Below are 24830 nucleotides of genomic sequence, written 5' to 3'. Positions count from 1 at the left end.
TCAGTGCAACCTGTGCAAGACTCAGAATAGGCAGTTAGTGCAAGGTTCAAAACATGCAATCAGTGCAAGGTTCATAATAAAGAAGCAAATCAGAAATGCAAAATAATCAGGCTATATGATAAAAGCTGAAGTGTGGGTCCTACAAATATAAACAAGATGCTTAGAACCAGGGCTCGTCAACCCAAAAATTCCAAAATATGTACAAGGCTACTAGATCCTAAAGGAAAATAAGAATAGAAAGCTGAAAGTTGGGGCATCGGTACATGTCCTACACCTACCCCTCTCGCTGGCTCATTTGGGCCTCTGTTGAAGTTCTCCTAAGTCAACACATCAGTTAGCGCCGCTCTGAGCCGACTAATGATTGTAGTCACTCCCTCACACTAGCTAGCAGGAGGCTGCAAAACAAACAAAAGAAGCCAAATCAGTGGTGATCCTTTTCAAAAATCGACTAAAAGAAATAAATGCAAAAGAAGCATGCATATCCATACTTCACAAGGATAGACAAGCTGGAGGTCTTGAACCTCTAGCAGATTAAGGTAAGCCTCATACCTCATATGCTAATTTGAGCACTATCATTAACCTCATTCTTGAGCACCTTTTACCAAAAATAAAAACCTCAAATATTGACATGAGCATTTATTATATCCAACTCTACTTGCAAAAATCAGACATTGCACCACTGGCATTCTTATGAAAATATCCAAAATCCAAAAATTAGACAGATTCAGTTGTACCCTAAACTAAAAGCCGAGCCTACAAGCATTTTCCCAAAGGCATACTAGATAGACTACAAGGTCTATGCAAGCACCTATGAAAACCTACTGGCACACCTCTCAAAGGCATCAAATCATGGTTGTCAAATGAACTATGGGGTTCTTCAAGCCATAAACAGGGTGTTAAGACCATCAACAGGGTGTTCAGACCACTAAATAGGGTATTCAGACCATCAACAGGGTTTTCAAGCCTACTACTAAGGTATTCAGACTATCAATAGGGTGTCAAATAACTACCAAGGTATTCAAACCGTTAATAGGGTGTTCAGACAAATTACCAAGGTCCTCAAACCAAAACAGGGCTCTCAAACTAAACAACAGGGTCCTCGGGCCAACAAATGGGGTATTTGAATAAGAACTAGGGTTTTAGGGCCAATAACCAAGGTCTTCATACCAGAACAGGATGTTCATACCAACTGCTAGGATATTCAAACTGTCAACATGGTGTTTAGATCAACAACTAGGGTATTCAGACCGTTAATAGGGTGTTTAGACCAACTACCAGGGTCTTTAGACCAAAGCAAGGTTCTCAAACCAAATAATAGGGTCCTCAGACCAATAATAGGGTTCCCAGATCAACGATTGGGATGCTCAAACCAAAAATAAGGTCCTCAGGCCAACAAACAGGGTATTTAAACCAAGAACTAGGGTTTTCGATCTAAGAACCAAGGTGCTCAGACGATAATAGGGCGTTCAGACAAACCAACTCAGTGTTCAGATCAATGATAGGGTTTCCAGACCAATAACATGGCCTTTAGACCAATCATGACTTTCAAGTCTAGATAGTAGTGTGCAAGCGAGAAAAACATGATCGATGCAAAACATGTGCGCGCACAGGCACACAAGCATGCAGAATGAATTTTCAGATTTGTACAAATCCATTCTATTACTATTTTCAAATTTATCTTATGAAATTGACGGGCATTTTAGTGCAGAAAAATAATCCATGCAGGAAGATACTGACTAACCTTGCATGAAATAGAATGATCAGACTCTAACTAAGGTTGCCTACAGGGTCAAAGGAGGTCACCATCGAACAATTAGACTCATACCAAGGCTGCCTGCAGGGTCAAAGTAAGTCACCACTGGACTATCAAACTCCTACCAGAACTGCCTATAGGGCCAAAGGAGATCACCACCAAACAATCAAACTCCTATCAAGACTGCCTACAGGGTTGAAGGAGGTCACCATCGGATAATTAGACTCCTATGAAGACTACCAACAGGGTCAAGGGAGGACACACTAGCAATCAGAATCCTATTAGAACCAGTCCTATAGGATCTAAAGCGGCCATAGGGACTTTTTAAAATCAGTCGACTTAGACTGGCCGACAATCAAACCAACTCGGATCCAATCACCACGCCACAGGCTTGTATACCTTCGCATAGAAAGATCTAACATTCTAGGCTCATCCAAACTATGAAGCCAGTGCGGTCTGAGCCTGTATGACCCTGATAGATTGCTAAATAAATTTTTATCCTCCTTGGTGATGAACTTTTACGGAAAAGACTTAGAAAATCAGCCAAATCAGACTAGTCTGGAAAAATTTCCTCAGAATCAAACAAGATTTTAACAAGATGTTCTAGACACTACCATGGCACGCAAGGCATAATTCTCTGGCCAAAATTCCAAGTAGATAGCCTGAAATCAAGGTCCATAAGCTCAGACCAAGATCAACTTTGATATTCCAAAGGGGCAGCTTTGACCCTGATTTTAGCACCATGACAAAAGAAATTTTGCCACAATTCGAACAGCTCAAGAATCAGCTCAATCAGACATCATTTGGACTTTGAATCGGCTTCTAGAAATAAAAAAAATATAAAACAAGCAGAAGGGGGCAAAATCGTCATTTGTACCCCCGGCTAGCATACCACTGGTGCCAATTAGGCAGCTCGACACCAGCCCCAGACCCCTCGATATCGATTGGGAGCCCATCGGTACCGACTTGGAAACCCCAATAGCCTATAAATTCAACAGTCCCCCTTCATTTTCCACACTTCTTGTTGCTTGATCGAGCGCTTCTCAAGCTTTAACAACAATCATTCTCCTTTGTGTGAACAATTCTAAGGCCTTAAAGTTTGATTTTTGCAATTTTTTCTTAATTGAACCAAAATCCAAATTAGAACTCAAAAGTCGATCCTTTCGAGTTTCACTTAAACTTTAGTCCTCCTTGGTCCAAAGCTAATTAATTAACTTATATTAATACAAGACTAAATCGGGTCCTCTTGCCCATCCTTTGCTTAATTTTGGAGAAAGACTCAATCTCTTTAATTGTTTTACACCGTGGAGCTCCAATCCAGCTGCGTAACACAACCTAGAGTATAAAACTCAACCTAATCTTTTTCAATTAAGCCCGGTCCATTCGACAACATATACCTGTCAAGCCCAGTCTGTCTGGCAACTTCAAAGCCCATTCTAAGAATGGCACTAAAAAACCCTAGCATCCTAATCGATGGTAGAACTTTGTGCACCTTGATCCTCATTCAAATGAGGTATGAAGCCATATATCTAGGATTTTAGCCTAGGTAAAGGACCCTAAATGAATAGACCGGTCAGGATCTAGGGAAATGTGTCGCATGACTTAGAATCCTCAATAGATGAGGCTATAGTCGGGCTCCCCTCTAAATTCCACTTTTCTTTAATTTTATGCTTTCTATGCTTTGTCCATATCACTACTATTGCCATGCATCCAACCATGCTCATGCATCGATAAATTGATATGCAAATCAATATTTTGATTACTCGATTAATTCCAAACCGCCGATTCTATGAATAAAGTCGAAAACCTTATCCTCGAAGCCAATGATTCAAGGCTAGTGCATTTTATCTTTATGCAAAATTAAAATGGAGTCAAAAATCTTTATGGCAATCTGATCACTTAAGCGTTGTTTGAGTCAAACAACAAAAAGGAACTGTAAGAAATTCTCGCTGGTGTGTGAGAAACCTAACAATGGGCCCGTCTGGATAGATCCATCTTTCGGATCTTTCCCATGGCACTTAGGAGGGTCCACACAATAGATAATCCAACTATTACTTCATTTACTAGATGTGGTGCTCTAAATATGTACTATGATAATTTGTGCTATTATGCATCTAAATCAGATATAGGATATTGCAGGATAAAATTTGAGTTAGAAAAATTAACGAATGTAGTTAAAGAAATTTAGATCAGCAACAAAAGTGAAGATGAATCATTAACTGAAGCCAGAGTTGCAACAAAAGATAATATCCAAGACTCACAAATTGTAGTGACTAGGGATAGAAAAGGCGAGTTACAAAAGTAAAGGATAGTTAGGTAGCATAGTCATTTTAAGAAAATGGGCCATATAATATGAACGTCTTCGAGTTTATTAGATCTACTAATACTAACAATGATACTAATTCAATGCACATAAAAAAATAGGGATAATAATACATTAAGAAATGAAAAAAGAATCATTCTCCTCTTAGAATATGAGCTCTAGATTTAATATATAATTAATACCAAAGAGGAATCTATTTGAAAGGAAGCAGAAAAGAGATATCGAATGAAAATGATTGGTATGTTAATTTATTAACTTTGTGTATCTTGTATGAGTAATTTAGTGTGTATTTTCATTTATTTTGCTTATTTTAAACAATCCTATTAAGTAATTCATCTTCTTAATTTTTATGTAGTGATAAATATTATATTAAATATAATTATTGAAAAGTTAATTTCTGTGGGATGGTTCAACGCCAAGTAGTTATTGGGTTTCAAAGGAGAAGATATGTGAAGTTGTTAAGGACTTTTGTAGATAGATATGATGCTAGAAATTGTGCTGTTTTGCATTTTGGTTTATCCTTCTACTTAGAGAATTCAGGTCACTATATAAGTTTGCAGCAAAGGATTCATGCAATAAACTCAAATTAGTTTACAGTTAAAATTTAGTTGTGTAAATGAATTCATCAAACTGCTTATGCATTTTACGTTTAACATAATTATGGCATCCACCCTTATTGATTAATAGATAATATGTTGCACCAAATGATTTTTGTTCCAAAATTGTATATAAGACATTAAAAGGGAGAACGATAGTTGACCTATTAATGTTCAATTACCATTTAAGTTTAGAAACTATTATTATGATTCTCAATATTTGAAATGGTGTTGATTGTTGAATATTTTAAGATAATAGTTTGATGATTTTGATTGTTTATCAAAACTTTTTTCTATGAAAAAGTAGTTGAATATCAGTTGTGAGTAGAACTTGACACTGCGAATACTTTATATCTTTAAAACGATTAAACAACTTAGATGGAAAAGCAGAAAGGTCATTATTATCAATGGTAATCAAAACTGCCACATTAGCATAGCACATATCCAAAAAGAAAAAAAGTCAGTCCAGCCCAAGTTTGAGCCACCAAGTAATCATCGCTCAGTACCCGCCTTAACTAGCTGTAACTCCTATTCAACAGACAATATGGACTATGTTAGAAATTTAAATGTTGTCAAACACTAACTACCAACTCTCTTAAACAACAATTGTAAGGAGTCCTCCAGACTTCTATATAAAAGACGCCATGTCCTACCTCAAAGGTACAATTAACTAATTCTAATGACCTTCACAATCCTCTTGAGCTCTCTTTTTAACTTATGCATTGGAGTGTTTGCAGATAGCCCCATCAATAATCCTCCAGCCTATCGTTCCACTTTCAATTAGTGTTTTAAACTTTTTCTGCATACTTATCCATAAATCTGTATCTCAACAGGTATTAATTGGTAATGTCTACTGGGAAGTTCACTAAAGAAACAACTTTCTCAGCCTTCCCTCAAAGCCACTTTTTTTTTTTTAAAAAAAAATTCATATCAATTATTTGACACCCTTGTCAAACAAAAGCTTAAAATATGGTTGGAAGCTGGAATAATAAGAACAATAACACCCTAAAACTTTTAAGGAAAAAGGGAAATCACAATAAAGATAATTCTCTTTCAAATGGGGTTATATAGAAAAATCATCAGGAATCTGAAAGTTATCCACTACTTAAGTTAACCCAAGATTAGATGGCTGAGACTCTATAAAGTTTGTAAGTTGAATTTGCAAAAGCAAACGAAGGAAATTCGAGTCCTCCTGGAGAAAGAAAAGATGGAATCTTCAACTGCAAAATAACTGGACCAAAAGAAAAAAGACTAGTAGCAACGAAATCACTAAGTAGAGCCTTAAAGCGAATCTTAAAAGATCTTTATAAGCTTAATAATGAACTTCTTAAGACATTGCAATAGCAATTTCAAGCTAGAGAGTCTTGAAACAAGTATGAACTAGGAGACAGGACTGCCGTATCTAATAAGATCTTAATGAAAGATCTTCCTTCAAAATTCAAGATCCCAACTTTGAAAGAGTATAATGGATCTAGCAACCTAAGAAGGCATCTAGCAACATTTCGAATATTTTGGAATTCCAAAATGTCAGCGACAACCATCAATATAGATTTTTCCTTCCACTCTCACAAGTCCACATCAGCATTGGTATCAAAGCTTGGACGACATGATTAGTTCATAATTTTAGAGAGTTAGCTCAAATATTTTAGGATAGGTTTGTAGCATCAATCCCTCCTAAAATGTTGTCCTTTGCTTCAGAAGATAAAGTAGCGCAATAAGACCCTAGGACAGTACATAGCACCCTTTAATAATGATGTAAACCATATGGAATATTTGAACTATGAAACGACATGGAAGTTAAAAGAAGAGGAACCGGCAACATCAAATTTGTTGAATCGTTGGTCAAAAACACCTTATAAAATTGTCAACATCTCATGGAGTGAGCTCAGAAATATGCTCGAATAATTGATGCTAAACCGCCTCAAGAGTCTGAATATAAAACCAATATGACTAGAGCTTAGCATATAGATGATTAGCTTAGGAGAAAAACTAGTCAATATACCCCTCTTAAGAATTCGAGAGGAAGAACACTCCTTTAGATCCAACAATCTCAAATTCCTATCGAGTATCCACGAAAGACTGGGATGAAAAAATTCACTACCATTAGATATCCAAGCAAATTCTACAACTTCCATGACAATTATGGACATATAATGGAGGAATATAGACAACTCAAAAATCAAATTTGAAAAAAAAAACTCGTTTAGCAAGGAATTCTAAAGTAATTCACTATAATTGATGAATTACTAGAAACGTTCCGCAGAGACATGTCAAGTCCTAGAATTGATGAACCTCGACAGGAACAACGTCAGAAAGCTATCATCAACATAATAGCAAGAGGGACTAATGTACCAAAAACTCTAAAGAGAAGAATCCTATTTATAGCATGGAACATTGTGCTATTATGCCAGAGTCCTATCGTTTTCAGCTTAGCTGATTCTAAAATTCAGTTTCCAACATGCATTGAAATAAAAATTTGTAATAATTTACAAAAATTAGATTAGAAATAAATGCAAAATACTAACAACAATGAAAAATTAATTCCAAAAGTATATAGACAAAATTACCTTTTATGATCATTGAAATTACTTATAATTTGTTCTAGTAATTTTTGTGATTTAATAAATATCTTGTATATTTTGTCCAATCAAATGCAAAAGCATGGATTAAGAAACATTGATTTTTGGGATTCTATATTGGTCACCGCTTAATAATCACAATTAATCAACACTTTCTAGGACAATGGTCGCAAATATATGCGGCTATTGCAATATTGAGTAAGATAAATTATGTGGTTTCTTAAGGAACTAAACTATAATATTAAACAAGGGAAATTACTATTACGTCCCTAGGTAATGCATAATTCATTAGTCGATCATTGTTTTTTTTTTTGAAATACATTAAACATCCCTACATATTACTTTCGTTACACTAGTAAGTTATTCCATCTAATTTTTGTCAAAAACCCATTAAATCCATGCAAAATGTCCAAAACGCCCTCTACTCTCTACTATGTCATTTGGATAAATAGGCATAAAACATTGGAGGGAAAAAACTTTTCGGTTCCCAAAATCAATATCGAAGTAAAAAAAATAAATACTTATTTACATGCTTTATAATAAAAAGTAATGAAATCATGCCAAATTCAAAAACAAATTATTTGGAAAATTTTAGTGAAAAGAAATCATGCCAACAATGAGTTGCATATATTTCAATCAATATTGAAGAAGCACTGAGGCCAAAAGGTAACGTTTGAAATCAAATATATATATATATATATTGTTAATGTCCTGTTGGGATTCTAACTGATCCCGAGTGGGGCCCGCGGAAAAAAATACCGGTGGTAAAAGTAAGAATAAAATTACTATTACCACATATACCTCCAATAATTTCGTATTGGATATTGACGATCGAATCCACCAGAAATAATAACCACGGTAAAAATTAAAATAATTACCGTAAATGCCAGATGAAAAATAAGAACACCGAGATTTACGTGGTTCACCCTTCAACTGTTATGGGCTACGTCCACGGGACAAAAACTCCGAGTAATTCTTCTACTAAAAATAGTAGGTACAAAAGAGATTACAAAAATAGTGGTACTCTAAGTGTTTAACAAAAACACCACAAAAATTACAATCCTCACTATTTTCTCTCTTTCCCAATTTTAGGAATCCTTTCCTAAAATTTTCTACACCTAATAGTGTATATTGCTTCTATGTTTTTGTACATCTGTTTAAGGAGAATCCTTCTCCTATTTATAAGAGAAGGTTGAGAGAGAGAGAGAGCCGTGCATTACCAATGCATGGCACTCCTTTGTCAAATGGCATGCCAACCATTCAAATGGTTGGCTGCCAACCTTTGAAAAATAAACAAAAACGTGTTTTTTTTTCCTTTTTTTTTCTTTTCAAACTTGTGTGGGTCCCACATGTTGGAGGGACCCCACAAAAATTCTCCCCATCCCGACTACATGGTGGGACTCTCCATCCCTGCTGCTTTGACACATAGCTCGAACTTCTCCTTCGGAACGACCTTTGTCAATATATCTGCAGCATTTCTGTCTGTGTGGATCTTTCGCAACTGAAACTGCTTCTCTTCAATGGCAAGTCTAAGCCAATGATATCTTACATCAATGTGCTTCGTTCGTGCATGATACATAGTATTTTTGCTCAAGTCTAACGCACTTTGACTATCACAATAAACTATATATTCTTCTTGTTGCACAACCAATTCTTAAAAGAATCGCTTTAACCAAAGCATTTCCTTTCCTGCTTCCGTTGCTGCAATGTACTCTGCTTCAGTCGTTGATAATGAAACACATTTTTGTAATCTTGACTGCCATGAAATAGCTCCCCCTGAAAATGTAAAAAGGTATCCTGATGTAGATTTTCTTTCATCAAGATCACCGGCCATATCTGCATCTGTGTAACCAAGAAGTGCAGACTTTTCACCTCCAAAAGTTAACCATAACTTTGAAGTTCCTCTCAGGTATCTGAAGATCCACTTCACTTCTTCCCAATGTGTCTTCTGGGGATTTGATAGAAATCGGCTCACAACGCCAACTGCATGAGTGATATCTGGTCTCGTACACACCATTGCGTACATCAAACTTTCGACCGCTGAAGAATATGGAACATTTGACATATCTCCTTTTTCTTTCTCTGTTGATGGGTAGGATTTCTTACTCAACTTGAAGTGAGCGGCAAGCGGAGTGCTAGCTGGTTTAGCATTCTTCATATTGAACCTCTCTAGAACTCGTTCAATATATTTTTCCTGCAATAACCATAACCTGCAGGACTTTCTGTCTTGAATAATCTCCATTCCGAGAATTCGCCTTGCCGATCCCAAATCCTTCATGTCAAATGCTTTTGTAACAGACTGATTTTCTTTTAGTGTCGGTAATAGTGATTTACCGGTCTGTGAATAGTACCATCGGTCCGAGACTTGGTATTATTTTAGTTCGGAAAAATTACTATGTATATTTAATATTTTATTTACTATTTTTGGAGCATGTTTGCATGATTTAGGTGGGTAGAAAATATTTAATGAATATTTTTGGAGAGTTTATGTATTAAATGCATAATATTTCTAGTGTGGTATATTTGAGGATTTATTTTAGTGGAGTTAATTTAATTAATTGGTGGAGTTAAATAAGAAGTAGAAGAGATTTATTTGAGGAATATTTAGAGCCATTGGATGAGATTACTTAGGACTTGATCTTAGCCACACATTTGACATGAAATTTGGAAGTCAAATTTGACTTTGGCACTTAAAGTAACACCACAACATTTTTTCTTTCTTCTCTTCTCTTCTCCACGCCATTTCCATCTTCTTCCTTCTTCTTTCATTTTCTTCATTTTCTTACCTCCAAATTTACCACCAAACTACCTAATTAAACCATAGATTAGTACTTAAGTCTTAAGAATTAAGAAGTAGAAGTTGAGTTTGGTGATTAAAAGCAAAGAGAAGTGAAGTTACCATTGAAGCAAGTAAGTTGTGGTTTTTGAGTTTTGTGAATTGTTAAGTAGAATTCATGGTTTAGACATGTTATTGATGCATTAAATCATGCTCCAACTATTTCTTTTGTCAAGTTTTGCTTTTAATGTTGATTTTTCATGCTTTGAAGAGGTTGGAGAACCATCCTCAAAGGGTAAAGAGAAAGCCAATGAGTAAGGCTTTCCAAGCTTTTTCAAGCTTGTTAATAAGGTTAGTGCAATCATACTTTCACTTGTTTAAGTTGTTTTTACATGGTTAGGGTTTTGCACATATGTTAGGAACTTTGTATGTTTTGGTTCTATTGCTGATTTTAATGTGAGATATGTTCTGCCGTGGGATTGGAACTCATTTTCGACCCCTTTATGCTTCCTATATGTTTCTGACTTCTTCATGAAAGTTGTCGCTCTGTTTCTCAGCTTTCCAAAACATATTTTTATGTCTAATTCCAATACTTGTAGCTCAACTTATGATTTAAATACCAAAACTGGTTCTGTTATGCTGTCTTACCTGTCTATCCGAAATGATTGTCCATTTTGACCACTCAAATGGCAAAATAATGTTTTATGTTCTTCATAAAAGTTATAGCTTTACTTCTTATCTTTCCAACCCATCCTCTTGTGTCCACATTGGAGATACATAGCTCAACTTATGGCTGAAACACCCAAACTGACTCTGTTGTGTCGGGCCACATGCATTACTAAATTGAGTGCCCATTTTGACCACTATAATGACAAGATTAGGTTCTGATTTCTTCATAAAATTTGTTTCCCTGTGTCTTGATAATTCTCTCGTTCTGGATTGGTTTCATTTGAGTGTTTGGTGAAGTAGGAATTCAAGAAACATTGGACTTGGTTTTGCTGAATCAGGTCTGATCTATTGGTCTGTGTTCTGAGCTTTTGTTTGCTATCTTACTCTTTGATCTGGGCTGTGTTCCCTTCTGAACATTTGTATAATTTTGTCTTAGCTTTCTAATGAATTGGATTTCATTGAATTTGGAGACCCATAACTCAAATTATGTGTTAAAAACCCTGCAAAGGTCAAGTTTATGAAAATGCTGAAAAGTTCTTGATTTGTGTTCTTTGATACTATATATATATATATATATATATATATCTATAGTGTTTTGAGTAAAGATTTTGAAATGAAGAGGTTTTGATTTATAATTATTGCTTTTGTGAAAGAATGATTTTGATTTGGGCTCTACTATGCATGATTGAGACGTGGTATGATGAGATGGATTTTCTTATTGTGAAGCTATGATCATATGCTAGGGTTATCAGCCCTTATAAATAGGCAGACGCGCTTATTTGTGTGATGGGGTGGTGCTTTCATAGGCCACGGTGGTGCTTTCATAGGCCACGATTGTGTGATGGGGGTGGTGCTTTCATAGGCCACGGTGGTGCTTTCATAGGCCACGAGTATGTGATGGGGGTGGCGCTAATATAGGCCACGATCAAATCTGCTTATGTTCATTCTGCATGAGTACGAGCCTTAACAAAAAAATGAAATTTTATTGTTGCTATAAAAGAATGAAGACATATTTGTATTTATACTCTTCTCATTGCTTTCAAAGTATTTGAATTAAATGAATGCGATTTCGGTATTTATATAGTTGAGTAATTTCAGATTTGACTTGGCTATTCTATTTTAATTTAATTGTTGGTTATTTAGCACCATTGAGTCTTCCACTCAGCGCGTTGATTTTTATCACGCGCAGGTTAGGAGCGGAGGGTGTTCTTCAAGACCAGAGGAGGAGCATCAGAGTAGATATCACATTTTGGGTAGGATATTTTGTAAATGGTGATTTTTGGTATGTATATAAATATTATGTTGTGAAGGTTGGATATAATAAGTTTATAATGTATTAAGAGTTATGATTATGTAAGGAAATAACATCTTATTTGTGGTGTATGATGATTATAGATTCCTTGAAAAGAATGTGTTTCGAATATTATGCATATGTTGATGGATATTTAGAAGTGCTTGTGGTATGTTGTGTTGAATTGGAGTTTTGGGGTTTGGAGAAAATTGGAAGTGTGTATATTTTCTTTGTGTGGCAAGTTAATTTTTAGGGGAAACTCTTGCGAAATTTTCGTAGGAATTTCCTTAAATATTATATTTGTAAAAAAAAAAAAAAAAAAAAAAACAAAACAAAATGTTAATTACTTGCCTCCTTATGAAAATTTAACCACTTCTAATTTGTGATCTAGCTTTAATAAGTGACATAGGACGGTGCTCCGGCACCGATTGTGGCATCCGCCGTCAGGTTCTCCGGGATTGGCCGGTGGGTGTTATAGCTTTTGACAAATCACTCTTTAATCTGCTAATCATGTGTGCATCTGGTCCAACGATTAGCATATCATCAACATATAAGAGAAAGATGATAAATTTACCATCAGGGAATTTCTGAACATATACACAAGGATCTGCATCTGTCCTTTTGTAGCCTTGATTCACCATGAAAGAATCAAACTTTTTATACCACTGTCGCGGTGCTTGTTTCAACCCTTACAAGCTCTTCTTCAAGCGACAAACCATGTCCTCTTTTCCCTTGACCTTGAAACCTTCTGGTTGTTCCATATAGATTTCTTCCTCTAGATCACCATGCAAGAATGCGGTCTTTACATCAAGCTGCTCCAACTCAAGATTCAAACTGGCTACTAGACCTAGCACAACTCGAATAGAACTCATTTTCACAACTGGTGAAAAAATCTCATCAAAGTCAATACCTTTCTTTTGAGTAAAGCCTTTGACGACCAATCGAGCTTTGTATCTCACTAGGTTGCCATCATCTTTCTTCAGTTTGTACACCCATTTGTTCTTGAGTGTTCTCTTCCCTTTTGGAAGTTTCATCAACTCATACGTGTCATTCTTTTTCAAAGAATTCATCTCTTCTTGCATGGCCTTTCTCCAGCAATCTCTATCTTTGCAAGATTGCACATCTTGGAAGGTCTCTGGCTCCCCCTCATCAGTAATCAAAATGTAATCAGAACTAGGGTACCTTGTAGATGGTTGGCGCTCTCTGGTTGACCTTCTTAACTGAGGTTCAACTCCTTCTAGTGTAATGGGGTTCTCTGGCTCCCCCTGCTCAACACCCTCTGCATCACTGTTATCATCTACAATTGTTTCTTGATCCCCTACGACTGGCTCTTCTTCTTCTTCTTGTTCTGATTCTGGCATTCCTCCTCCTGTGGCATCATCTGGAGGAATGCTTCCTGGTGTAATATCAATAACACCATCACTTGTGGATTCTTCACAAGTTGTATCTCCCACGATCTCATTCTCGTGGAATACTACGTCTCGACTCTGGACAACTTTCTTTTTCACTGGGTCCCACAACCTGTAGCCAAACTCTTCGTCTCCATAACCAACAAAAGTGCAAGGAACTGACTTGTCATCAAGCTTTGATCTCTGCTCCTTTGGAACATGCATAATTGCCTTACAGCCAAATACCCTCAGGTGAGAGTATGAAATATTTCTACCTGTCCAGACCTTCTCCGGGATATCAAAATTCAATGGTGCTGAAGGTAGTCGGTTGATTAGGTAGACAGCAGTATTGACAGCTTCTCCCCAAAATGGCTTAAGTAAGTTGGCCATTTTGAGCATGGATCTGACTCTCTCAATAATGGTGTGATTCATCCGTTCAGCAACGCCGTTGTGTTGAGGCGTACCAAGAACTGTCTTTTCATGCCTGATACCGTGCTGACTGCAATAATCTCTAAACTCCTTAGAGATATACTCACCACCATTATCCGTGCGCAGACACTTCAATGCCACTCCAGTCTCCCTTTCCACCATAGCATGGAATTGCTGAAAGTGCTTGAATACTTGGTCTTTTGTCCGCAACAAATATATCCATGTTTTTCGCGAGAAATCATCAATGAAGGTAAGAAAATACCTACTTCCTCCAAGTGAACCTCCATGGGACCACATACGTCAGAGTGTACCAACTCCAACTTGTTGTCTCTCCTTCTAGAGCTTTTCAAAAATGAGACCCGATGTTGCTTCTCAAATAAACAATAATCACAAGGGTTTATTTTACCTTTGGCTAATGGTATGAGGGACTTCTTAGCCAACATATTCAACCCTTTCTCACTAACGTGCGCCAGCCGCCTATGCCACAAATTTGGTGAAGCGTCATCTTCAACTGTATTCAGTTGACCCGCACATATTGTTGCGTGCGTCTTATACAGCGAGCAACATAATTTTCCTCTCGCCACCACCAAAGACCCTTTGGTGAGTTTCCAATTACCGCCACCTGTATGATGGTGATAGCCTTCCTTGTCCAGTACGCTCACAGATAACAGGTTCAACCGAAGGTCGGGAATATGTCGCACATTTTTAAGTGTTAATGTGCACCTGACACTTGTCTTTATGCAGATATCACCGATTCCCACCACTTGCGAGACACTATTATTTCCCATTTTAATAGTGCCAAAGTCTCCTGCTTTATAAGTGGAAAAGTATTCCCTTTTTGGAACACAGTGGTATGAAGCACCGGAGTCTACTATCCACTCGGTATCTGCATCTCCAACATGACAACAATCTGCATCATGAGTGACTAAAGTCACCTCACCATCTTCTCCTGAGACTGTAGCAGATGTATTTCTGTCATTCTCCTGTCTTCGGTCTGCATTATCCTGTTTGAGTAAACGACAATTTCTTTTGAGATGACCCTTTTTACCGCAATGGTAACATTTTCTCATCTCTCTGGACTTGGATCTACCACCTGACTTTACATGCTTTGGACCTCTACTCTTGCTCCGGCCCCTATTCTCTATGATAAGGGCTTGTGAACTGGTATTGGAAACATCTCTTCTTCATAATTCTTCATTAAGTAGTCTATTCTTTACCATAGACATCGTTACCACACCATTTGGAGCTGAGTTACTCAATGATACCACAAGAGAATCCCAGCTATCCGGTAGAGATCCCAACAGTAGGCATGCTTGCATCTCGTCTTCTAAGGACATACCGCTAACTGCTAACTCAGTTACGAGTCCTTCAAAATCGTTCAGGTGTTGTGTAATTGATCGTCCCTCTGACAGCTTCAAGTTCATGACTTTACGCATCATGAAGACTTTGCCTTGAGCATTCGTAGCCTCGTACATATTCTCTAATTTCTTCCAGAGAACTTGGGGATCTTTTTCATTTCTCATATGGTTGTACAGGCTAGCATCTATCCATTGGTGTATTGTACCCAATGTCTGCTTTTTTAATTTCTCCCACTGACTTTCTTTCATTTCTTCCGGCTTTGCACTGTCACCTTCAATTGGATTATACAGATCTTTACAATTGAGGTAGTCCTCCATTCTGGATTTCCACATTGAATAATTCGAATCCGTCAATTTGATCATTGCCCCGTCGTTAGCCATGTTGAATTCTAGATCTGACAAAATTTTACTGTTCACGAAATTTACTATTTACATGAATAGTAACTTTGACAGAATTTACCAACCAAAGGCTCTGATACTAGTTGTTGGGATTCTAACTGATCCCGAGTGGGGCCCGCGGAAAAAAATATAGGTGGTAAAAGTAAGAATAAAATTACTATTACCACATATACCTCCAATAATTGCGTATTGGATATTGAAGATCGAATCCACCAAAAATAATCACCACGGTAAAAATTAAAATAATTACCGTAAATGCCAGATGAAAAATAAGAACACCGAGATTTACGTGGTTCACCCTTCAACTGTTATGGGCTACGTCCACAGGAAAAAAACTCCGAATAATTCTTCTACTAAAAATAGTAGGTACAAAAGAGATTACAAAAATAGTGGTACTCTAAATGTTTAACAAAAACACCCCAAAAATTACAATCCTCACTATTTTCTCTCTTTCCCAATTTTAGGAACCCTTTCCTAAAATTTTCTACACCTAATAGTGTATATTGCTTCTATGTTTTTGTACATCTGTTTAAGGAGAATCCTTCTCCTATTTATAGGAGAAGGTTGAGAGAGAGAGAGAGCCGTGCATTACCAATGCACGGCACTCCTTTGTCAAATGGCATGCCAACCATTCAAATGGTTGGCTGCCAACCTTTGAAAAATAAACAAAAACGTGTTTTTTTTTTTCTTTTCAAACTTGTGTGGGTCCCACATGTTGGAGGGACCCCACAACATGTCCATTAATAAGAACAACAAACAATCAAACCAGTGGATGAGAACAAAAACAAGAACATGCTCCATAACCAATAACACACTTCATAAAGCTGAAATCATAGAAGCTTCATTAGTTGAAGCAACTCCGGCAGTAGAGCCACTAAAAGACCCTGTCGCCTGAGATGGGATAACCAGAGGAGAAATCATCAGTGTAAAACCCATTGCATAGATCAACTCACCAATTAATTCATTACAAATCAAACCACAATATTCTCAAATCCCTAAACTCGCAAATTCTAGAGAAGAACCATCTCCTTTAAATCACTTCCTTGATAAAAGGAAACAACAATCAAAAAAATCTGTAGCCATTGAAATTCTATTCCTCTTCTTTATGAATTTTAAAAAATAAAATAATTCCAAATGAGAGAAGAAGATAAAATCTGTCATGGAAAAGAGAAAATAACTCCCATCGATGATAAAATAACCCATGGGAGAAGGTAAAACCCAAGAAAAATAAAAAGATAAAATCAACTTGGAGAAAATATCTATTAAAGAAGACAACATAAGCAGTGAAGAAAAATAAAGACAAGCTTCAAAGCAAACCTAAGGACGAAAGATTATTTTTCCTCGATTTTTTTCTAAAGAAATGGAAAGAATCGATTCGGATCTGGCTTTGGTTAATTTTATTTAACAAAGTGATTTTCTCTTTATTAAACCTGTTTTATTAATTCTCAGAAATGGCGATCCTTTTTGAAAAGGGATTTTTAAAAAGGTCTCTTACATTGGTAAGAGTTTTAATTTGGAGTCGTCACCCTCTTTAGGAAAAATTCTAGAATTAGTCGATTCCTTGCAATCGACTAACTCAATTTTAAACAAGAGAGAGGTTTCGGGAGTTAGGTACGATATGGAAGGTGTTAGGCACCCATATTACCCAGTTAAATCGGCCTACTAGTTCATTAATTCAAAATGATTAGCAACACAATTAACTTGGATTGAGGTGTAAAATTGATTTTAATGCAATTTTGAAGAAATGACAATCATGCAAAAAATCTCAAGCATTTGACATAAAATAAATCATCCAAAGAAGGGGGTAAGGAGAAAAGAGTACAAACCAATCACCTAATTGTACATTCTATCCATTAATCCCTCTAAATTTCCCAATTCCCCTTAATTAACTACATAGAAGCAATTAATAGGACCCATTAAGGTCCCTTTCATTTAGCCAATATACAAAACTTGAACTAATCAAATAAAGAAGCATCCATCCAACACACACATAACAAGAACATCATTCACAGAATTAAATCATACATTCAGAACCATAACACATTCATTCACCTAAATAATGCTTTAAATGATGCATTTTCATATTACAAAGTTAGTACATCATGGGTTAGTGCAACAATAATTATAATAACATGAATAAAAGGATGAAAATTTAAATGGCAAAATATAAAAAGTGCTTAAAAGTAAAGAACATTAATTTAAAAGACAATAACTTAAAGGTTTGAATCAAGATTAGAGTTCATGGTTTTAATGTTCATCATGAATGATGAACAAATATACCTATCACTACTCAAAACTTTGCTCATTAGTGTTTATTAGATCCATTTGTGGACAAATACGCATGCCAGACAAATTATGTTTGGAGCTTTGCCACTAGATATCCGAATTGGGACAGATTTATTAATTATGAGCATTTTGGACATCAGAAATGAAGTGCCTAGCAACATAAGGGAAAGTAGCATGCGCCACACATAGTGGAGCCAGCCCTTCCTTGATCAGGAGCGTCACAGAGAAGAAACAGAGCAATTGGGGGTGATCAGAGATGAAGTGGCGTGAGCCACTTGCTTGTGGCGCATGCCACACGTAGTGGCTTGCACCACTTCGGCTATTAGTGCGCCATAGAGGCACAGAATGTCCCATTTGGTTGATCTAGGGTTTCCCTCACAACCAAGTTCAAAAACGGTGTTTGAACACCAAACTAAAAAGGAAAAAAAAGTGAAGAAACCAAGTAAAGGCCCTCAGGTATTACCTTTTCGGAGATTTCCTTAAAGTTTTTGTAAGAATGGATAAAGAGACATAAAGGTTGAGTTCTAGATCCAACAATTTGAGTTTGAGGTTAGATAGATGTGTTTCTCGGATTTTCAATAAAACCTTAAAGTTTTTAGAGATTAAAAATGAATGAATCACCACTAAAATCAAAGAGAAACACAAGTTTTCTTTGATCTTTGAGTTGAGTTTTGAAAATGCAATAGTTTCTTCTAAGTTTCCAAAAATCCTCCCTTAAGCACTATTCCCAATGCCTATTTATAAGCAAATGGGTTAGTGTTGCCTCATTTTAGGGCTTACATGGCAAAATGCCACTGAAGGGCCCAAATATAAGGCCAGGCCCATTTCTACCAAATCGGACCAGGTGGCATGCAAAATGAAACGGTGAACTGGGAAGCACGCTAGGTGAGCCCAACACGCTTCTCAGGCCCGATTTTTTCGCAAAACAATCTGTAACCTGAAAAAGTAAAAGCGGTTAAACACGAGTATTGCCTCAACCACGGACGATTGGTTTGAAAATTGGGATGATCGAGAATTCTGATCCAAACTTATGTGAAAAATGATTTATCATCACTGAGCCTTTAGGGGAAAAATTTGAGCGTCTACAGTTTGCCCCACTTTGATTATATTTTGCTTTTTGAACAAGATGTCATCAAAGTATAACGTAGACGCGTAAGTAAGAAAATACTTACTTGGTAGCTGTAACGCCCCATTTTTTTTCCTGTGTTTTAATAGTAGTTTACCGGTCTGTGAATAGTACCACCGGTCCGGAAGTTGGTATTATTTTTGGTCCGAAAAATTACTATTTATATTTTATATTTTATTTAACATTTTTGGAGCATGTATGCATGGTTTTTATGGGTAGAAAGTAAGTAAGGAATATTTTTGGAGAATTTAGATACTTAGTGAATAGTGAATTATGGTGTTATATTAAGTAAGGAAATTTGAGCAATTATTTTTTTTATGGAGGAAAATTGAGAAATTATTTTTATGGAATAAATTAGAGACTTTTGTGGAGATAAATAATATTTTGAAGGAATTTAATTGGAGAATATTTGGAGAGAAGACCAAAATACCCTCCAATTTGGAGAAAAGACCAAAATACCCCCTTAGTTGCTTTAATAAAGCAACTATCATTTACTGAGCACCAACTTTTGCCTTCTTCTTCTCCATACACGTTTCCTTCTTCTCCTCCTTCTTCTTCTTCTTCTTCTTCTTCTTCTTCTTCTTCATTTTCTTCAATTCCTACTTAGTAAACACCCATCCAACTTGATTTAAGGCATAAATCTTAGAGAGTGAAGCTAGAGAAGTAATCTTTGGTGACTAATTTCAAGGAATTTGGTGATTGTCCTACTTGGGTCAAGTAAGTGATTTTATGATAAGTGAATTATTTTTGGATTTAGAGTTGTCTTTTAGCATATACATGCTTAATCATGCTCCACTTACTTCTTTTCTTTGTTTGATTTTGAGTTTCTTCCATGTAGAGGGTGGAGAGCCTTCTAATAAGGATAAAGGCAAGACCAAAGCTTGAGAAGCTTTGATTAAAGCTTGTTAAAGCTTGTTTTGAAGGTTAGTGTTCATAAACACACTTACCTTACTCAAATTTTGATTTTGTGCCTTTATGCTATTATGTGTATATTTTGAGATTTTGTATGAAATGATTGGTTTGTTGAATTTTGGTTGCCATTACATGCTCTTGGATGATGTTTGATGAGTATTTATGTTGTGGTAGACATTTCTACCTTGTATCTTTGTGGTTCATGTTCCTTTCATGGCTCAAGTAAACTGAGTTTGGGAAAAAACGAGATTTTGAGTGAGATTTAGGACCATTTTTCGGTCCTTTCTAGTTTCCATTTGTGTCTGCGTCCTTCCTAAAAGTTGTAGGTCTATCTCTTAGCTTTCCAACCCATCCTCTTGTGTCCAATTTGGAGATATATAACTCAACTTATGGCTGAAACACCCAAACTGACTCTGTTTGTGTCGGGCCACATGCATCACTGACTTTAGTGCCCATTTTGAGCACTATAATGACAAGATTAGGTTCTGAGTTCTTCATAAAAGTTGTTGCCCTGTGTCTTGAAAATTCTCTCGTTCTGGATTGGTTTAATTTGAGTGTGGGGTTTAGTAGGAATTCTAGAAACAATGTACTTGGTTCTGCTGAATCAGGTCTGGTCTGTCAGTCTGTGTTCCTAGCTTTGTTTTGTTATCTTCCATATTGATCTGGGCTGTGATCCCTTCATAACATTTGTAGGATTTTGTCTTAGCTTTCTAACGACTCTAATTTCATTTAATTTGGAGACCCATAGCTCCGGTTATGTTTTAAAAACACAGCAAAGGTCCATGTTATTTTTATGCTGGAAATTTTCTAAGTTAAGTCATTTTGTTTAAGTATGAGAATTTTTATGAATTACTTAAGTTTAAATTAAGTTTTTATTATGAGAAGACTAAAGAAAATGAATTTTATGAGAAATGTTTTTGGGCTCTAATATACTTGGTGTGAATTTGATGCATGATTTGATTTTATTATGTATGATGAGCATGCTCGGCATTTGATACCATTATGATAAGAAGCTATGATCATATGCTAGGCACGTGGGTGTCTTATGTTAGGGCGGACGAGCTCTATATGTTATGAAAAGGTTGGCAACCTAAGGCCATTATGAATAAGCTATGAAAACTTATCTGCTTCTTTTTCTCCTAAGTGTATGTGAGCCCTTATACAATATTTTTAAGGAAGTGAAATAAATGAGATCACATTATATTAATAACTCTTAATTTACCACAACTTATTTATGATATCAAATGAATTTCTAAAGCATGATGTGTTGGTGTGCATATGTACTGCATGTTCAAATTTAATGATTTTATGTATATAAATGATTGTTTTTAAGTATGTTGTCATCACAACATTGGTTTGTTGTGTTTTATGAGCACCACTGAGTTTTATACTCAGCGCGTTGATTTTATCACGCGCAGGTTGGAGATTGTGCTTACTGCTTAAAGACCTGAAGAGTAGCATCAGAGTTGAAGAGATCTTTTGGTAGTTGATTAGTATTTTATGTAACTAAAAATTATGGCATGTATAAGTATTACATTTTTGGAGATTGTATTATTTCATTTATAACTTAAGCATGTTATTGTAAATTATTTTGGTGTATATATATTGGGAGATAAACTTGGACTTATTTAATGGTTAGAACATTAGAAGTTGATATATTTAAATGAATGTATTGAAGTGATGAATATTATAATGTTATTGAGGAACTATGGAGTTATGAAATTATAGAAGTGCTATTGTGTTGTTATTGGAGTTTGATGGGGTTTGGAGTTTGAATTTGGGAGTGCTTTGTATTCATATGTTTGGCAACTTCTATTTTTAGGGGAAACTCTAGCAGTTTTTCTGTAGGATTCTCCCAAATCATTTTCAAAACAGAATACTATTACTTGCTAAACTTGTGAATACTAAGTCACTTCTAATTCATAATATGATTGTTTGATTTATATGTAGGTTAGGACGGTGCCTCCGGCACCGAATGTGGCATCCACCGTCGGGTCTTTCGGGATCGGGCGGCGGGTGTTACATTTAGTGGTATCAGAGCATAGGTTTAGGCGGTTCTCGGACTATATGCATATATAGGCATTTATCTATTTTGAAGTGAGAGTATGAGTAATTTAAGTTAAATACATGCCATATAGATTTGGTTTGGAACTTCTCTCTGATGCGAACCTTTTGGTCTTTGTAGGAGTTGAGTGATGTCTCAACATCTGTCAGATGAGGAGGTGGATAGTTATGTCCCTCCTATTGGTGGTATTCCTGTTGGTGATGCCACTAGTGGTGCTGTGGGTTCTGATGCAGAGCACGCCTCGAGGGTGGGGCAAGCTGCTGCAGGTCCTGCTGGGCCTAATCAGGAAACATTTGTTCAGCAGTTAGTTGCTGCTTTGAGGCAGGCAGCAGGAGCTGTTCCCCAGGCTCCAGTTGCTCCAGCCCCTGTTCCAGTTCGTCCCCCTATTGAGAAACTGAGGAAATATGGAGCTGTTGAGTTTATGGGTAGAAAGGATGATGTGGCTTCTACAGCAGAGTATTGGCTCCAGTCTGTGGAGAGGATATTGGAGCAGATGCAGTGCTCACCTGTAGACAGTTTGGTTTGTGCCACTTCCTTATTGAGAGAGGAAGCTTACCAGTGGTGGGATACTGTATCACGGACAGTTAGTGCTGAGCAGAGGACTTGGGACTTCTTTCTTTCTGAGTTCAGACAGAAATATATTGGGGAGCTTTACAGTGACCAACGTAAAGCAGAGTTTTTAGCATTAAAACAGGGCAGCATGTCTGTGGCTGAATATGAGAGAGAGTTCATCCGATTGAGCAGGTATGCTACGGAGATGATTCCTACTGAGTCTGATAGATGCAAGCGCTTCAGGAAAGGCTTGCATGATGAATATCGCATGCATTTGGTTGCTCATCCTCATACATCATTGTCTTCCCTAGTGAAGGCAGCTTTAGAGCTTGAGGAAGTGAGGAATGAGCAGCAGGTTAGGAGGCAACGGAGTCAGCAGGGTCAACAAAAGAGGGTTCAGGGTATGGTATCTGGACAGACTTCTGGGGCTCAGTCTAGTAGTAAGAGGCACAGGGGTCCATCACAGACCTGGTCTAGACCTATTCAGAGACATGGACAGGGTACTCATGGCAGAGTAGCTCCACAGACCACATCTGTTGCTAGTGGTGGAGGTGCTACATGGATTGATATTCCGCCATGTCCTCAGTGTGGAAAGAAGCATCCCGGGGTTTGTAGGAGATTTTCTGGGGCATGCTTTCGATGTGGGTCTACAGAGCATTTGCTTCGAGACTGCCCTATGACTTTGGCTAGTGCAGCTCCTCAGGTAGGGAGGTCAGCTCCTTATGTTTCGAGAGGCAGGGGCAGAGGTCGTGGTGATACAGGAGGTACTGGGAGTCAGAGGCCAGTTTCAGAGACAGTGGAAAAACTTGAGTCCAGAGCACCTGCCAGAGCGTATGCTATCCGAACTAGGGAGGAGCAGGATGCCCCAGACGTTATCATTGGTACATTCTCTCTCTTTGATATTTCTGTATATGCTTTGATTGATCCTGGCTCTACTCATTCATATTTAGGCATACATGTGGGTAGATTGGGTAATATGCATGCTGATATGTTAGAGCATAGTATTGAAGTTACTAATCCCTTAGGTCATAGTGTCGTAGTTAATCGGGTGTATACAGATTGTCCATTGGTAATCTATGGCCATGTGTTTCTGGGAGATCTAATAGAGTTGCCTTTCTGGGAGTTTGATGTGATCTTGGGTATGGATTGGTTATCTAGACATGGAGTTATGATTGATTGTAGACTTAAGAGGATTACACTCCAGACTTCATCTAGTGAGGAGATTGTAGTTGTGGGTGAGAGGTCGGATTACCTCTCTAATGTTATTTCTGCTTCTACTGCTAGAAGATTGATCCAGCATGGTTGTGAGGCCTACTTAGCCTGTGTACTTGCTCCAGAGTCAGAATCTCTTAGTGTCCATTATATACCCACAGTATGTGATTTTCCGGATGTGTTTCCAGAGGAGTTGCCTGGTTACCTCCTGAGAGAGAGGTTGAATTTAGTATTGAGGTTATGCCTGGTACTGCACCGATATCCATTGCTCCATATCGGATGGCGCCTGCTGAGTTGAAAGAGTTGAAGATACAGATTCAGGAATTGCTTGATAAGGGGTTTATTCGTCCTAGTGTATCTCCGTGGGGTGCTCCAGTATTGTTTGTAAAGAAGAAGGATGGATCACTTAGATTGTGTATTGATTACAGACAACTTAACAAAGTTACTGTGAAGAATCGGTATCCATTGCCTCGGATAGATGATTTGTTTGATCAGTTGAGAGGAGCTAGTGTATTCTCGAAGATAGATCTGAGATCAGGTTATCATCAGCTAAGGGTGAAGGCATCAGATGTACCTAAGACTGCTTTCAGGACACGCTACGGTCACTATGAGTTCTTGGTAATGCCGTTTGGTTTGACTAACGCTCCTGCAGTGTTCATGGATTTGATGAACCGGATCTTTCATCCTTATTTAGATCAGTTTGTGGTTGTGTTCATTGATGACATCTTAGTATATTCTCGGACTAGAGAGGATCATGATCACCATTTGAGAATTGTACTTCAGATATTGAGAGAGAGACAGTTGTACGCTAAGCTGAGTAAGTGTGAATTCTGGTTGTCTGAGATTGCTTTCTTGGGTCACATTATTTCTATTGAGGGTATTAGAGGCAGTGCTTGAATGGAAGCCACCTAAGAATGTGACAGAGATTCGAAGTTTCTTAGGATTGGCTGGTTATTATAGAAGATTTGTCAATGGATTTTCTCTCATTGCGGCTCCTTTGACTAGGCTTCTTCAAAAAGATGTCAGATTCGAGTGGAATGATAAATGTCAGAATAGTTTTGCGAAGCTTAAGATGATGCTTACTGAGGCTCCAGTGTTGACACAGCCAGTTTCAGG

General features: G+C 37.2%; 1 protein-coding gene across 1 annotated transcript; it reads left to right on the top strand.

Moving 5' to 3' along the window:
• Window positions 1-22080: 22080 nt before the first annotated feature.
• On the top strand, window positions 22081-24611 carry LOC149493272 (uncharacterized). Its single transcript, XM_089715454.1, has 4 exons — window positions 22081-22132; window positions 22184-23383; window positions 23453-23571; window positions 24498-24611. Exons 1-4 carry the CDS (start codon window positions 22081-22083, stop codon window positions 24609-24611), a joined length of 1485 nt encoding a protein of 494 aa, XP_089571580.1.
• The last annotated feature ends 219 nt before the right edge of the window (window positions 24612-24830 follow it).

This window comes from Jatropha curcas, chromosome 10 (genome assembly GCF_041381405.1).
Source record: "Jatropha curcas cultivar XTBG-Jc1 chromosome 10, XTBG_Jcur_1.0, whole genome shotgun sequence".
Classification (NCBI taxonomy): domain Eukaryota; kingdom Viridiplantae; phylum Streptophyta; class Magnoliopsida; order Malpighiales; family Euphorbiaceae; genus Jatropha; species Jatropha curcas.
Note: the sequence above shows the minus strand (reverse complement) of the source record. Positions and strands in the feature narration are given on the sequence as shown.